Source organism: Protobothrops mucrosquamatus, unplaced genomic scaffold (assembly GCF_001527695.2).
Source record: "Protobothrops mucrosquamatus isolate PMUCROS unplaced genomic scaffold, P.Mucros_1.0 scaffold511, whole genome shotgun sequence".
NCBI classification, from domain to species: Eukaryota; Metazoa; Chordata; class Lepidosauria; order Squamata; family Viperidae; genus Protobothrops; species Protobothrops mucrosquamatus.
Window position 1 is genome coordinate 139,831 of NW_015386825.1, and position 14,777 is coordinate 154,607.

Genomic DNA, 14,777 nt, shown 5'->3' on the forward strand with positions numbered 1-14,777 from the left:
TAAACATTTAAAGAACGATGAAGCAGAACGCACTGAAAACTTCGGGTTTTTCTTCATTAGATATCTTAAGCGGAAGATTTATTTATTTAAATAGTTTATAAAGCCATACATTTCACAACAATGATGCTGGTCAGCATACAAAGATAAAATATAATCCATTATATTCTGGTTAAAATGACAACCCCAAAACATAAAGTCCTATCATCAACAGTGCTTACCTAACCTCCTGACCCAAATGCAGAGGCAATAGCAGGGATCTGCTGACCTGGATAAATCTTTTTTTAAACAAATAGCAGGAATAAACTTGGTTCATGCTTTGGATGGGACACTGTGGAAGAGCCAGGAAATTCCATGGTCAGATGCTAGATCAAGTAGTCAAAAAATCCTGGAAGGTTATAACAAAACACATTTATGCTGTTGGCAAATGTAACCTACTTGGATGTGTTTATGAAATTGCCAGGAGTCAAGTTCAGCTCAAAGGAGACTTTATCTAGCTGGCAGAGGGAAAGGATTACATGATCTCTGAGGTGCATTCTAATTGCACTTTATGATTCTAGTGATGAAAACATTTAACGCCTACTTCACTGGAAAAAAAATGAACTGCTTACGGCACATTTATCCTTAAAATCTGAAGAAACAGAAAACATGTATAAATACAGCAAACATGAGTAAATCGAATGCAGTCATGTCACTTTGGCTTTCAATTGGTACCAGTTGAACGACTCAGCAGAGTAGTTTTCAAAATCCCAGGATCCAAAATCTATCACCACTTGTCCGAGGAATACGGGATGTCTGAAAATTCCAGCGTGCCAGACAGATATCTGAAGCTGACGGGTTTGCAGTTGGGAATATTCAATATTATACTATAAAGATAAATGGCATTATTGACTGGTGCGAGATTAGCAAATGCAATTTATACAGATGCAGCCTCGTTATACAGCACTTTCACAGACTCCTGCAATAAATGACCACTATCTAAGCTAGCGTTAAGGATATTATGCCACAATTGATTGGAAGGTGGACTAATAATCCTTTAATCCTCAACCAAGTTACATCTTATGTCCTTCTTTCTTGAAGAGTGAGACTGCCCAATCCCAATCAAAGCTGATCCAGAAACATAATGCTTTCTATAAAAAACCCTATGGGAGCTTTGCATGTCTGCCATTGGATCTACTTTTCAATCTATGTTAGATTTAGGTAGTTTAAATTAAACAGCTCCTTTAAGTTTGATAAATTACCTATCAATAATAGAAGATCAACTCATTACCCAAATTGTAATATACTTCTGAAACCATTCCGAATGTTGCAGATTCTATCATTTAGTAAACCAGCTTTTAGATCAGTGGTTCTCAACCTGTGGGTCGGGACCCCATTTGGGGTCGATCGACCATTTCACGGGGGTCGCCAAGCAAGGCTGTCCGCCATTTTTTTCCCCTTTTCCGGCGGGTGCCTTACCTCCCTTGGGCTGGGCCAGCTGGTGGTCGGCCTGCTCCGTCTCTGCCGCTTGCCAGCTACGCCTCNGTTGGGGTCGCGGCATTAAAAAGGTTGAGAACCACTGTTTTAGATAGTGTAGATGCTAGATTTTCACAAGGTTTCTTCTTCAGCTCCAAAATGCTTTGGCACTTTTACTTGTGTGTGACTCAGTAAAACCTTTCTTATGTTACTCAGTGGATCCAAAGCATGATAGCATCTTTTAAATTAACAAACATTCCTCTCTAAAAAAAAGGGTAAAGTCCTGTCTGTATTTAAAAATCAATATCCAAGATTCTTGAAAGCCTATACTCAGAAATCCTATTAAATGCAACAAGTCACATTTCTAGGTAACGGGCCACTGAAGTATATCCTTAGCTATTTCTTCTTTAAGAATATTTCCATACCAGGCAGTTTTCTCTACTATCAAGCCACAAAAATTAGCAAGATCAGCACACTGATGACAGTTATTTCCACTCTTCCCATTCAGAGTACCAATTTCTGGACATCAGCTACCATCATTCTATGCAAAATGCTGCAGAAATCCTAGATAATAGTAAACAGACCTCTTTATTGCCATCTTGCAGGCATCCAGTTTGGTCTATGGGTTAAAGCACTGGACTAGAAGCAGGGAAAGCTGAGTTCTATTCCTGCCTTAGATAGAGAAGCCAATTGTGTGATTTTAGGCCAGTCAGTTTCTCAGCCTAGTAAAAAGGCAATGGCGAATCACTTAAAAAGTTTGTGGACTTGTCATATAGTTACCAGAAATCAATAGACTGCAAAAATCCAAATATTCCTCTAGATAGTAGAACAGGAATCTCCTTTTACTATCATGTGTTACAATTTTACTGCAGATCTAATAATCTGCAGATCTAATAATAATCCCAAATATAGCCATATCTATTTTTAATCTATAAGGTAGTTTTATACTATAGGATTGTTTTGAGTTATCCCCTTTATTCTGATTGCAGCTGTTTTTATAAACTCATAAGAAAAACTTTAGCTCATAAATAAAAAAACTATATGTTGTGCTCTTCTGCACAATATGGCCAAGAATTGCTTCAAATACCTTTAATATTTCTTGGAATGTTGGATTCAGCGTGTTCTTTTTGACAGAAGTCTTCCGTTTACTCAGAGGAGATTTATCAGGCAGCAAGTAGGTCTTGACGTATCTTTCAATCAAAGATAAAGACAGCAGTTAAGGCTTGTGAAAAGAAGGGGGGAGGAAAATAAAGCCAGATGAGGGTGATTAAGTAATGCTTCTGGAGATCAACAGCATGTTGTTTCTCTCTTAGTTTCATAAATGCAGTGCTGGTTTTTTTGTTTTTTTTTTTGTACTTGAAGAGTAAGGAAGGACTTCATAGGCTGCTTTGTAAAATGTCGGTGTTAGCCAAGTTTTTTAAAAGAGTAATTCAAGTCCCAGCCACTACTATATCAGGTATATTTTAAGAACATTTTATTATCTAACCCATCTCCAAACATACTTACACATATACACACTTTGATATTTTAGGATTCAAGTCATTTATGTTGTATGAGATCCTTTTTCTTAAATGATTACGAATTGAATTCAGTGTACTAGTGAATTGAAGTTGCCAAGTAATGACTAGTACACATTGATCACTGTGACGGAATTCTTTATTATTATATCCTCTTTTTAAGACTGAATTAAGTTCAGCCATGAAAACAGACTGTAAGGCTAAGCATGATACACTCTAGTTTGATTATATTAAAATATTACAATGAAAGTAGACTCCACTCTGAGACAAATTTTGGAAATCTGAAAAAAAAACTAATGAGATTAGTATATGTATGAAATCAGTTTCGTACATATATAGGCCTTGGGATTCAGATAGGAAGAATACAGTGATTCTTATCTCCTGTATTTGGCTCCTGCTTTTTAATTTTGTTTTGTGTTGTAAGAAACATTTTCTTTTTCTTTTTCTTTTCTTTTGTAACAAGACTGTTCTCTTATTCACTTTTAAATTCCGTTTTGGTCTCTCTTAATTTTGACTTGATGACTCATAATTAATCAATCAGTCAATCTAGAGTCTGTGTTCTTCATCTAATCAATCCATTAATTCTGAGAAACAAACGTAGTAGTTACATCATGAATTTGCAAAGGTATTAAATTCAATAAAACTGATAACAGGGTTACCTTTATTTATTTTTTTATTGATAAAATTTACAGTATTTGCTGTCTATCTTGTATCCGGCAACTTGTGTGGCTTTAGGTTTAGGCACCACAAACAAATATTAGATACCATGAAACTACCCTAGAGCTATCTGGATCTGAGCTTCTAGCTAAGTTTTATATGATATGATAGGCTAGGTCAGTGATGGTGAACCTTTTAGAGATCGAGTGCCCAAACTGCAACCCAAAACCCACTTATGTATCACTGGGTGCCGGGTGGTGTGGCCCGTTGGGTGGGTGTGGCCCATTGGGTGGACATGGCCAATTGGGTGGGCATGGCTGCATGGTAACGGCAGACTGGGTGGGACTAAAAAGTTCAATCAATCAATTCAAACTTTGCGAGATCTTTTTTTCCCCACGAGAAGTTGAAATTGATTAATTGATTGAATCTTTTTTTTTGCACACGGCAGTAGAGGCCTAAAGCAAAAAGGTTTTATAAAACCCAGCTGAAGGCCTAGGACTGGGGTGATGGCGCGTGTGCCCACAGAGAGGGCTCTGCGTGCCACCTGTGGCACGCGTGCCATAGGTTCACCACCACCGGGCTAGGTGCTCAGGTTCCTTCCCTTAAATGTTATCATCTAGTAACATTTGACTCAGGAAGCACACCTTCTCCATTGTTGACCCTGGTCTGTGGAACACTCTTCCAGATTTCCCCAGAAATCTGGCAGACCTCTGCCCTTTTAGCTTTCTCAAAGGTCTTCTAGAGCTGGCTCCTCCTGCAAGCATTGGGGGACAATGAGGCTGGGGCCCAGCAAAGCAACATACTGATAGTCAAAGAAAGCTGTCTTGGGGTGCCAGGAAATTTTATCATGGTTTGTTCATTTTTTTAAATGTTTAGTGTTTTGTCAGGTGCCCAGAACTCTGATTTGTAATATAAGTGTCTATATATCTCTTTTAAATATATATGTAGCATATTATACCTTATTATACTTTTGCTACTAAGTTTGTGTGTATGTCCTTCTGAATAGCATTGACAAGTCCCTTAAGTTTTCTTAACAAGATTTCAGAAGCAATTTGTCCTTGCCTGCTTTCTGGGGCTGAGAGAGATTGGCCCAAAGTCACCCAAGCAGCTTTGTCCCTAAGGCAGGACTACGGTCACGGCCATGGTCTCCTGGTTTCTAGCTTTATGGCTTAACCACTCCACCAAACTGGCTTTGCTACTATGAGTGAAGTATTGTTATGACTCCTGACTCACCCCAGTGAATGGTAAACCGGCCCTCTGATTTTACACAACACTTAACGTTTGCTATAGCTTACAATCCATGGGGGGGAAACAAGGGAGCATGATGGAGAATTAGCCTAGTCAATGTTAAAACAAAGGTGGGAGGAAACAAGCTTATGAGTGTGTTCTTTCTAAATCAAGGGAAACAAAACACCTGTCAGTTGCAAAGGGCATCAAAGAAGTGACACATTTAGCCATTTTTTTAAACATTACTAATGTTGCTTCCTTATTGGCTCTTCTTCACGGTCATCTGAGATTTCGGCTATCCCTGAGTTTGCATAAATAGTTGCCAACATAATTGGCATTGTTTCAGGAATTAATCCAAGTTTTTATTTGTCTTAGTAACAAATGTCCTGAGTGATCCAGTCCTTACAGCTTTCCTGCAGGACAATTTAATGGCAGAGATTTTCACTCCCATCCAAAATCATCACACTCCTGAAAGTGTGGCAAGGCCAGCTTGACGAGTGAGGCTGGTGCCTGAAAGAGAGGCTTTAACAGCCTTTCCAGTTGGTTGTATGAGTGACAGGTGTCCAGTACAGAGAGGCTTGGAATATTTCTAGGTTGGTCAATTGGTCTTCTGGAGAGAGTAAGGGCAAACAGAAAAAAAAAATGCTCAAATGCAGGGATAGCCATGGCAGAAAGACTAAGATTTGTTCTGTAAAAAACTGTCACCACTGCTTTTTGTGGATCAGAGGATCTAGAAATGTTTCTAGCCAAGAAGGCCAAGTCCTGTAATAGTTTAAAATTTTGACTTAGAGGAGAATAAAAGCTAACTAGAAGAAATTAAAGCAAGCCTATTATTAATCTTATTAATGATTTTGGTTTTAGGTTAAAAAAAATCTATACCACCCATGTATCCGCAGATGTATGCCTAGATGTTCATTCCTAATGGCAATGATATCAAAATAATGAAATGGGCATTGCAGCATCACATACAAGCTCATAAGAGACAGAGTTTGCATCATGGTATACATTTCATCACATGCATCTCCTCACCCCACCCCCTTGGGGATGCATCTTCACAAATAATATTATTTTAGAATTAAAATACATCATAGATTTTTTTTTAAAGTAACCAAAAGAAACTTACGGATTGCATTTCTTTTTTTCCTCCTTTCCATAAGCCAGATTCCTACAGGCACTGATGAATACTTCCAAAAAGCCAAATTTGAAATTGTATCTAATGGCAAATTCTATTTCACCACAGACATCAGCTTTTTCAAAGTCAACAGCCCCACTGCAAACGCTGGTAATGCTGTATAAACTATCCTGTATAAAACAGTGAATTAAGACAATACAAAAGGGTCTCAAGTACATAATCTGTCTGCTTTCTAGGTTTAATTTAGGACCCCAACTCTAGACTGACAGGATGGCATGAAGGGTTAGAACAAGATTTCTCAATCTTGGCAACTTCAAGATGTATGGATGTCGACACACAGAATTTCCCAGCCAGCATACAGGGAAGTTGATTTTCATACATCTTATGATGGCTGGGGAATTCTGAGAGTTGAAGACCACACATCTTAAAGTAACCAAGTTGTGATGGAATGTACACCTGCAGAAGCAGTGGGGGAGGCTTTTGGCAACAGAGAGATTTCCCAGAAAAAGGCCCAGATTAAGAGACTGTGCCAGTCCCAAGCTGAAGGATGGAAGAAGTTAGGGGTAGCCACACCCTAGAATTGCTCAAGCTATACAGTATCTAGTAGGTCAGAAAGACATAGCAAGATTCTATCAATTAGGTATAAGTAAATAAAGGAATGGACTCAACTGAATCTCACTGTTTCATCTCTGGGCTTGGGCCTGACATCAAGGTTGAAAAACACTGGGTTAGAGGGGGATTTTTCTGCATCTCTTTACTGTCATTTATTACTTGTCCAACCCAAATCAGAACTGTAATAAACCTTGATATCCGATAAGATTTCCCACACAACTAATTTGAAGCGGTACTCTGTTCTGCTAACCAAAATAAAAGAAAGGCCCATTGTAAAGATAAAGAAATATTTAAGTTTATATCATTATTTCTGTCTCTGAAACAGATTATTTTCTGAAGTTGTACACTTTCTTGAGAATTATATGGTATTTCTTTGGGAAGATAGTTAATAAACTGCCTAGCATTAAAAATCTATACATTTTCTATGCACAGTAATAGAAACATGAGAAATAGGATCACAACTTACACGTTTTTTATCTCCACAAATTAAGGTATCATTTGTAATAGCGGAGGGTATGCCTTCTTCGCTTGATGCTTTTATGCAAGCAACTCTACTGTCATCTTGTTCTCCATTGATACTTGAACATTTCTTTGTTAATAAAAAAGGAGAGGTAGTAATATATAAAATCCTACTTGTCTTTATAAAATCAACACAAGGGGGCTTCTGAAATGCTGAATGATACAGTCAGTGATTAAACTTGAATGATTCAATAACGTGAGCCCGTTGATAACTAAAACAATGCCCAGCAAAATGAACAGTTTAAAAAGGAACTCAGCTAGTTCCTTGGATTGCAAGTGAATCCATGGACAGTCTGAGATTAATGGAGACACTGTAGATCTGGGAGTTCCATGTGGATGTTTCCCCTTCCTATCTGTAATTGGGGAGGAAAGATAAATAAACTATGATTTCCCACGTATACACTAATGTGATTACAGCTATTATATACTGTAAACCTCCATACTTTGCATAATTTATTCAGTTCACAGAACTTGTTGTGTTTTCCCATCAAATCTGATTGTGATTCAAGTACAGAATACCCAACATTCCATTAATATATTGCATAGTTAATATAATTAAACAATACTGTACCCTAGTTGAAATATCAATAGCGGTATCAGATAGGCTTCTCCTGTCCTTCACTGGATCAGTTTGTGGCCCATAATTTGCTGTAAGAAGGTATTTCTCATTGGCCACATCATTCTGTGACTTTGAGATTTCTAGAGGGAAAAAAAGTCAGAGAATTTAAAAAGTCAATTCAGTTTGTTCATAATTATGTCTGAAATTTATAATTCTTATAATACTTGTAAGGCTGAGCTGTCAGCATTTGAAGTATAATATTCTTGTTTGCATTTTATGAAACTAAAACAGACCTATTAAAATATATCAATTATATATTACTATAGCTTAGATTGGAGAACCAGTTTGGTGTAGTAGTTGAGGCATCAGGCTAGAAGCTGGAGACTGGGAATTCTAGTCCCACCTTAGCTACAAAGCTAGCTGGGTGATCTTGGACCAGTCATCTTTCCAATCAATCATAGATCAAGAGACAAAGCTCTAGTAACAAAAAAAAAAGGCTACATTTGGATAAACTTTCTTTTGTCCATGGAAAAGTCTCTCATGGAATCACACTGAGTTCTTGCAGAAGCTTAGTGCTTCATAGAACACATATTGAAAAACCCTGTTTTAGAGATTTCCTGGGGTTAATGGGATTTAATTTAGGAAGCAGGCACACAACAGAGAGTCTACAACATGCATATAATAAAAAACAAACACACACAATCAGCTCCTGGTAGCAAGTACTGCCTAAAGTAGGTCTAAACTGAAAGTAACAATTTCAGTACGTATCTATCCGTACAGGGTACAATTTTTATTCTATTATGTCCTCTCTTGACAGGAGTCTACTGTTATTACAATTATTCATAGCACAGCTTCAAAGGAGTAGTATGAATTCAAAGGAGTGATTCCTAGTTGGTGTATTGAAAATTTCTCTCAGGCAGTTGTGTATAGAACTGCAGTCTACATTGGCACAGAATGGAGAATGAGTTACAAACGGGAGAGACTGAGAGTAAGAATTTAGAAAACGCTTCATGACTTGCTCTTTATTTTCTCTTATGTAGCTCTACGTTTGACTTAACAGTAAACTTGTTGATAAGTAGGGAGGGAATCCCTGTTCCAATTATTTCTCAAATAAGCATAGGTGCAAATTATATGTGACTTTTTATTGCATAAGATGTCTCAAGAATATCATCCCCCCAGAGATAAGATTTGCCCCCACTTTGACACTCTTTCACAAGGCCCTGAAAACCTGGTTTTGCCAATGGGCCTGGGACCCCAAAGTGGGATGGGTCCCATCAAATGATTAGTTTGATTTCTGTCACCAGGATATGAAGGTGGGGTTATAGGTCTTTGCTGTTGTTGTTTTTAGTGGGTTTGTATTGTGGTAAGCAACCCAGAGTCATTGACAGTGAGTTGGGTAGCCATATAATTTTTCTATGAATGAATGAATGAATGAATGAATGAATGAATGAATGAATGAATGAATGTTGTAGCAGTGTAAAATCTAAAAAATGTATTGACCACTTTGATTAATATTGTCACAAAGGGCAGAAATTAGAAGTGACTGTACCTTGTATTAGCTTGGTAGGAGTGTGCAGAACTCTTTCAAAATGACATAAGAATAATTCTTCATGATGGGCAGGTCTAACATCTCATATTCTGCATGTATATTTTTGGATATAATTTTGAAATAATTCAATCTCACAAGCTGTAACTATAATCAGAAGGGGCATAACTAAGAAATCTCACTAACCTCACTAGAATCTATTAATACATGTTGTTAATGAATGATGAAACACTTCAATCCAGTGTCATGGCCACCTTGGATTCTACCTCAGAAGGGAAGTGTCAGATGAGAAGTTCTTGTTTTCTTCAGGAATGGCATTAGGGGGATGAGAGGAAGGAAGGCTACTGTTCCTTGTACACTACAAATCTTGAAGTTCCAATCCAGATTCTAAGATTCAGTCAGCTGTACCTTTGATACTGGTTGTGAATCTCTTTCTTTAATTCCCCCAAAGTCAAAAGATAGGTAGTAAATTACAATACTGTTCTTTTAGCTACCAAATGACTAGATCTATCCTTTTAATACAATATCTTATTTCAGAATAGTATAGGTCCTTACTTTTGATATGTGTGGTAACAGACAGAAAGATGTTTTCCATAGACTTGTGGAAACCTGGATTAAGTTCCTGAAAGAGAAAGAGACAAGAGAAAATAAATAGAATGGAGTTAGCTTTTCAAGGTTTCTTGGAATATATAACCTCTTTGAAATTGTCAAGGAAACGCAAGTGCAAACTTGCAAACAGAGCTATAATTCCTGTGTCCAAGCATTTAGGAGATAATCTATAGTATTATTATTATTATTATTATATTTTATCCCACCTTTTAAATATTTTGGCCAACTCAAACCTACCTTAATATTTCTTCCTCCTCCTATTTTTTGTACAATAACCCTGTGAGGTGGGTTGGTCTGAGAGATAGTGACTGGCCAAAATCACCCAGTCAGCTTTCATGCCGAAAAACAAATGCTGTCTGGTCCTTTGGTATCTAAAAGATCTCAGCGCTTACCATAGTAATCTTATAAATCAGCCAATATCCCAATCTGAGTTATAAAAAACTCCCCAAATAACCACTATATTTTTGTCACTTTGTTGCCATCTAGTGATCATCTGGATTTTTGCTCAGATCTGGTAAATGATTATTATTTTATATTTCATTTTGGGAAATATTTAAATAGGAAATATGATTCAATCTAAGAATTCTAATGCAGTAAATTCTATCACAGTACATACCATTGACTTTCTAGTTTTCTTTACTTCAATCATATTCTTATTTTACTTGAAAAATTAATCACTATTCTCTCCATTAAAAATTTTAAACCCATTTTAACTTAAATATTTAGTCACTTTCAAAATAAGGCAAAATATTTTTATTTAGCATGCAAGGCTTAAAACGGGAATCAAAGCTCCCCAATTACAAAAAAAAGGCAAAATTTACCCCACACAAATAATAAGTAATCAATCACTATAACTAGTATGACTCAGGGTTAGCTCATGGGAATTTCAAATACTGCTCCCTGCCTTATATTCGGGGGGAAAACTGGCTGCAGAGTATGTACTGCTAACTAATCTTGGGAAACTGAAGAGAAGTAATGCAGACTAAATAACTTTGTCATCCTCATTTTAATTAAATTAAATTTGTCATGAAGATGGGACAGATGAATAAATCATGAATACTTCTATTATGCAATGGGAACGAGTGTACTGTAATATTTCTGAGTGTGGAAGAGGAATTAATTCCTTTTCAAATTAAGGGAAAAAATTGCTACAGAAAATGATTGTAGCATGGTTATTGTTCAAGACAAGAAGAAGAGTAAATAAATGAAATGAAGAGCAAACTGAACATCGAATAGAAAGTGGACAATGAGATAGTTACAGAAAATACAGCTTATTCAGTGTTGTCTCGGTTGATAGTATTTCAGGTGTATCCCAGGTGATAGTGGACCTCTATCTGCTACTGCTGCCTCCTTCTTAGAGACATTCACTTCCTTTACCTGATCATGATTAACATTGGAAAAGATGGATGGCAGAAAAATGAACAGCATGAAGAGAGGGAGCACTCCTATCTATTTTTGTTCTTTAAATCTAGTCTCTTCCCTATCTCATACTTAATTGTTAATACATGGATGATCATACAAATTAATAGCTATGCCTACTACGTTAGGCTGAAAAAAATTAATCATGCATAGAGATCAGTTTCTGGAGACTACCAGACAAAAAGACATATAAGATTAAAGAAAACATATTAAGTGCAAAATCAATGAAAGCGGAAAGCTTTTTGAGTAAGTAGGTGATTGGTCGAACAGAATGTAGAGTGATACATTACCAATATGTTTATTCTATTGGCGGGTTCAGCAAAAGGTGGAGGAGTTGGAGGAATCACCGATACTTTGCTAAGAATTTTAAGGGGAAAAAAAGATAAAACGATTGGCAAATCTCACCACTGCTTCTACTGCCTGAAAGTTACTACTGCTTCTCACTCACTTTGGCGATAGATCCACCCACTGCTTGCCTAAAATGTTGCCTACCCATGATGTGAATTTAGAGGTAGTCCTTGGCTTATGACCACCACTGAGCCCAGAATTTATGTTGTTAAGTGAGAAATTTGTTAAGTGAGTTTTCTCCAATTTACAACTTTTCTTGCCATATTTGTTAAGTAAATTACTGCAGTTGTTAAAGTATTAACACAGTTGTTAAGTGAATCTGGCTTCCCCATTGACTTTGCTTGTCAGGAAGTTACAAAAGGTGGTAGCATGACCCCAGGACACTGCAACCATCATAAATATGAATCAGTTGTCAAGCATCTACCTGTACCTGAATACAACATAGCTTAATCATTCAGAGGTAAGACCCATCAGAAATGCTTAAAATTCTGCCTTTGGTAAAACTAGACTCATGGTAAGTCATGTATGTCGTCTGCAAAGAATATTTAAAGATTCTGTGGTTTGGGGGGGTTGTCACTTTTGTCACTTAGATCATCTCTGTGATTAAAACATGGAATTAGGACATTTGTCACTGAGATCATGTCTGTGACTGAAACGTTAGGACATGAAATGCCATGGAAATCTCATTTAAAACGTGCTTGTTTTATCTGTGTAAAATATGACATTGCATTTAAATTGTAACATTTGCATTTCAATTCAAATTAAAATGATTCTTAAATAATAATAGAAAAGGATATCAGGATTGAAACTAAATATGCGATTGAAAGCCAACTCCCCAGTTTACCTTCAACATTCAAGAGGTAATACTATTTACGATCTGTCAGTCGCATTCCTGTTCGCCTTGCTATTTACTTTTAAGCTTTAATCTTTTTAACCTTTAACTTTTTCAATGAAACCAAAACAAAACTTTACAACTTAATATCCCTTATCAACTTTGCAAGAACAGCCTACAGTATCAAGGGCCACAGTGTTAAAGAGATGCCCCTTTATCCCTCCCCTACCTCCAATGTTGTTGGAGTTGTGGTTATAGCAAAAGCTATCATTACAGAGCCACACCGAAACACTTTGTCTGGACTGCAACACTGAAATAAAAGTCAGTGTTTTAGTGGCTCAAAAGGTAACACAAGGAAAACTGAAACAATTTCCCCAGGTAAATATTTGGACAGGGCGATTTCATGAATCAATTTGCCACAGACGTCTTATATTTAAGCCTTTCTAAATTGGCTGATGTTGTACAAGTTCTATATGTAAAGAGAATCCATGGCAATGAAATGCATACTCCACTCACATTCACTAGAAGCTTCAACAGGCTTCCTGCACGGGATAATACGCACTTAGTACTACATCAAACGTCTGTAGGACACGTCAACCTCCTTGCCCTTACCTTAATTTCTGATAAGATTTCAAGAGTTTTGTTCCAGCAGTTTCATATCTACCTATCAAGAATGAAAAGAACTCAAGGTCACTGATAGCAATAAATTTGTACTCGCATGCCAATTTTTTTTTTAGTAGATGTAGCCATTTTTATCAACTATTTTTACTACTTGTTATTGCCAATATGAAAATGTTTGTGGTTTAAAATATTCTCTTCCTCTTTCTGTTCAACCCCCTGTATTGTAATGGATTGTGGAGACCTCAATTATAGCAGAAAAAAAATTAAAAAGAAGTAAGCACCAATAAGGCAAGACGATAAAATGAAAAGAAGCAACTTTCGTTATGTAACACCATTTAAATATTGTACAACTTTTCAGTACAAATAGTGCTAGAAAAAAAACCTCACTGATTATAAAACTACGGATAGGTAGTCAACTAAAACACAGTCAACTCATGGGATTCAATCAATGTTGCAAATGATGAATGGTGTGTAGCAATAAAAGCATTGATTATTAACAATTACATCTGGAATGTGTTGTTATATCTGTCCACAAAGAAAACCATTCTGCATCAGGTAAATCATTAACAATATAGAAAATAATTCTTTGGCATAATCAGCTAAGCTGACAATAAAAATTATTTTCTCACACTGGTTAATCACGTGATCTTTCATAACATGAGTGCCAGTAAAACAGGGAAGTGTGTGTATATGCTAGTCTTCTAGCAGTAGCTATGCTACTGCAGATTTCATTAATCTATATACAAAGAGAGCTTCTATATAAATCAACCTAACCTGTAATACCAGAGCTAGGGTCATAAAAACTGGACATTTAAGAATGAATGGAGAAAAACTCAAGTTCTGTTGTTCCTAAGAAGAACAGCTACTGGAGGAAAAGATCTCACCAGAACTGAGAGCTTTAATCAGTTTGATCAGTAGTTAAATCAACAGAAATGGCTTCTTCAAATTTACTTCACAAACTAAGCAGCCCAAAAATTCAGACCCTTAGCTTTAAATAATGAAATGATCCTATTCACACACCTACAAAGTTGAGAAAAGGATTTTTGTGACAGGAAGTAGAATTAACATTCCAAAGGCTAAATGCAGGAGCTTTTTTAAATACTTAGATTAATTGTTAACCAAACCAGACTGCAAATAAAGGATGAAGTTGATGCAAATAAAGGATGAAGTTCTCTTCTGAAAAAAACGCTGCCTTGATAGTTTAGGGTCAATTCAAGTTTTATCCCAAAACCTAAGAATTGTTCAAATATCACCATAATATATGTGTGTGTGTGTTTCTTGTTTTTTGTAAATGAGGTCAAATACTTTCAATTTTGTCAGCTGTTTTTACAATTGCATTGTTATAGTTCCTAATGTTCCAATAATTATGAGGGAAAATGTTGCTGGTTTAGTCCATTGTCTCTGTAATTCATTTGTTCAGTCCAAATATTTTACAACCCTTTCCAATTTCTTTTGAGCTAGTCTAGTGTCATTTAATACATTTATAAGTAAGCATTATAGAGCTTTTCTTCAACTATTGTGGCCAGCGTATGATTTCTGTTCATCTGAATTTGGAAATTTCATAAAATGGTCATTGTGAAGCATCTTTTCATCATTATGTGCATCAAATCTACTCTCCTTCTATCATTACTATTATCATAGCTCTGATGAGTTACTGTACTTAAGAAGCAATAAAGAGTATTTTATTTATAGTATTTATATAGTTTATTAAATTAAGAAGAGGTTCT

General features: G+C 36.3%; 1 protein-coding gene across 1 annotated transcript in view; it reads right to left on the reverse strand.

Annotated features, from left to right (window-relative positions):
* Positions 1–430: 430 nt before the first annotated feature.
* The window catches only part of SYTL3 (synaptotagmin like 3), a 23,012-nt gene continuing 8,665 nt past the window's right edge, over positions 431–14,777 (reverse strand). Inside the window, exons 4-11 of the mRNA XM_015816854.1 lie at positions 13,042–13,093; positions 11,540–11,606; positions 9,777–9,843; positions 7,688–7,815; positions 7,064–7,186; positions 5,977–6,155; positions 2,540–2,642; positions 431–863 (exon numbers count right to left, since the gene is read on the reverse strand). Of these exons, the coding sequence (XP_015672340.1) occupies positions 684–863; positions 2,540–2,642; positions 5,977–6,155; positions 7,064–7,186; positions 7,688–7,815; positions 9,777–9,843; positions 11,540–11,606; positions 13,042–13,093 (899 nt within the window). The 3' untranslated portion in view covers positions 431–683. The remainder of the gene's footprint in view (positions 864–2,539; positions 2,643–5,976; positions 6,156–7,063; positions 7,187–7,687; positions 7,816–9,776; positions 9,844–11,539; positions 11,607–13,041; positions 13,094–14,777) is intronic.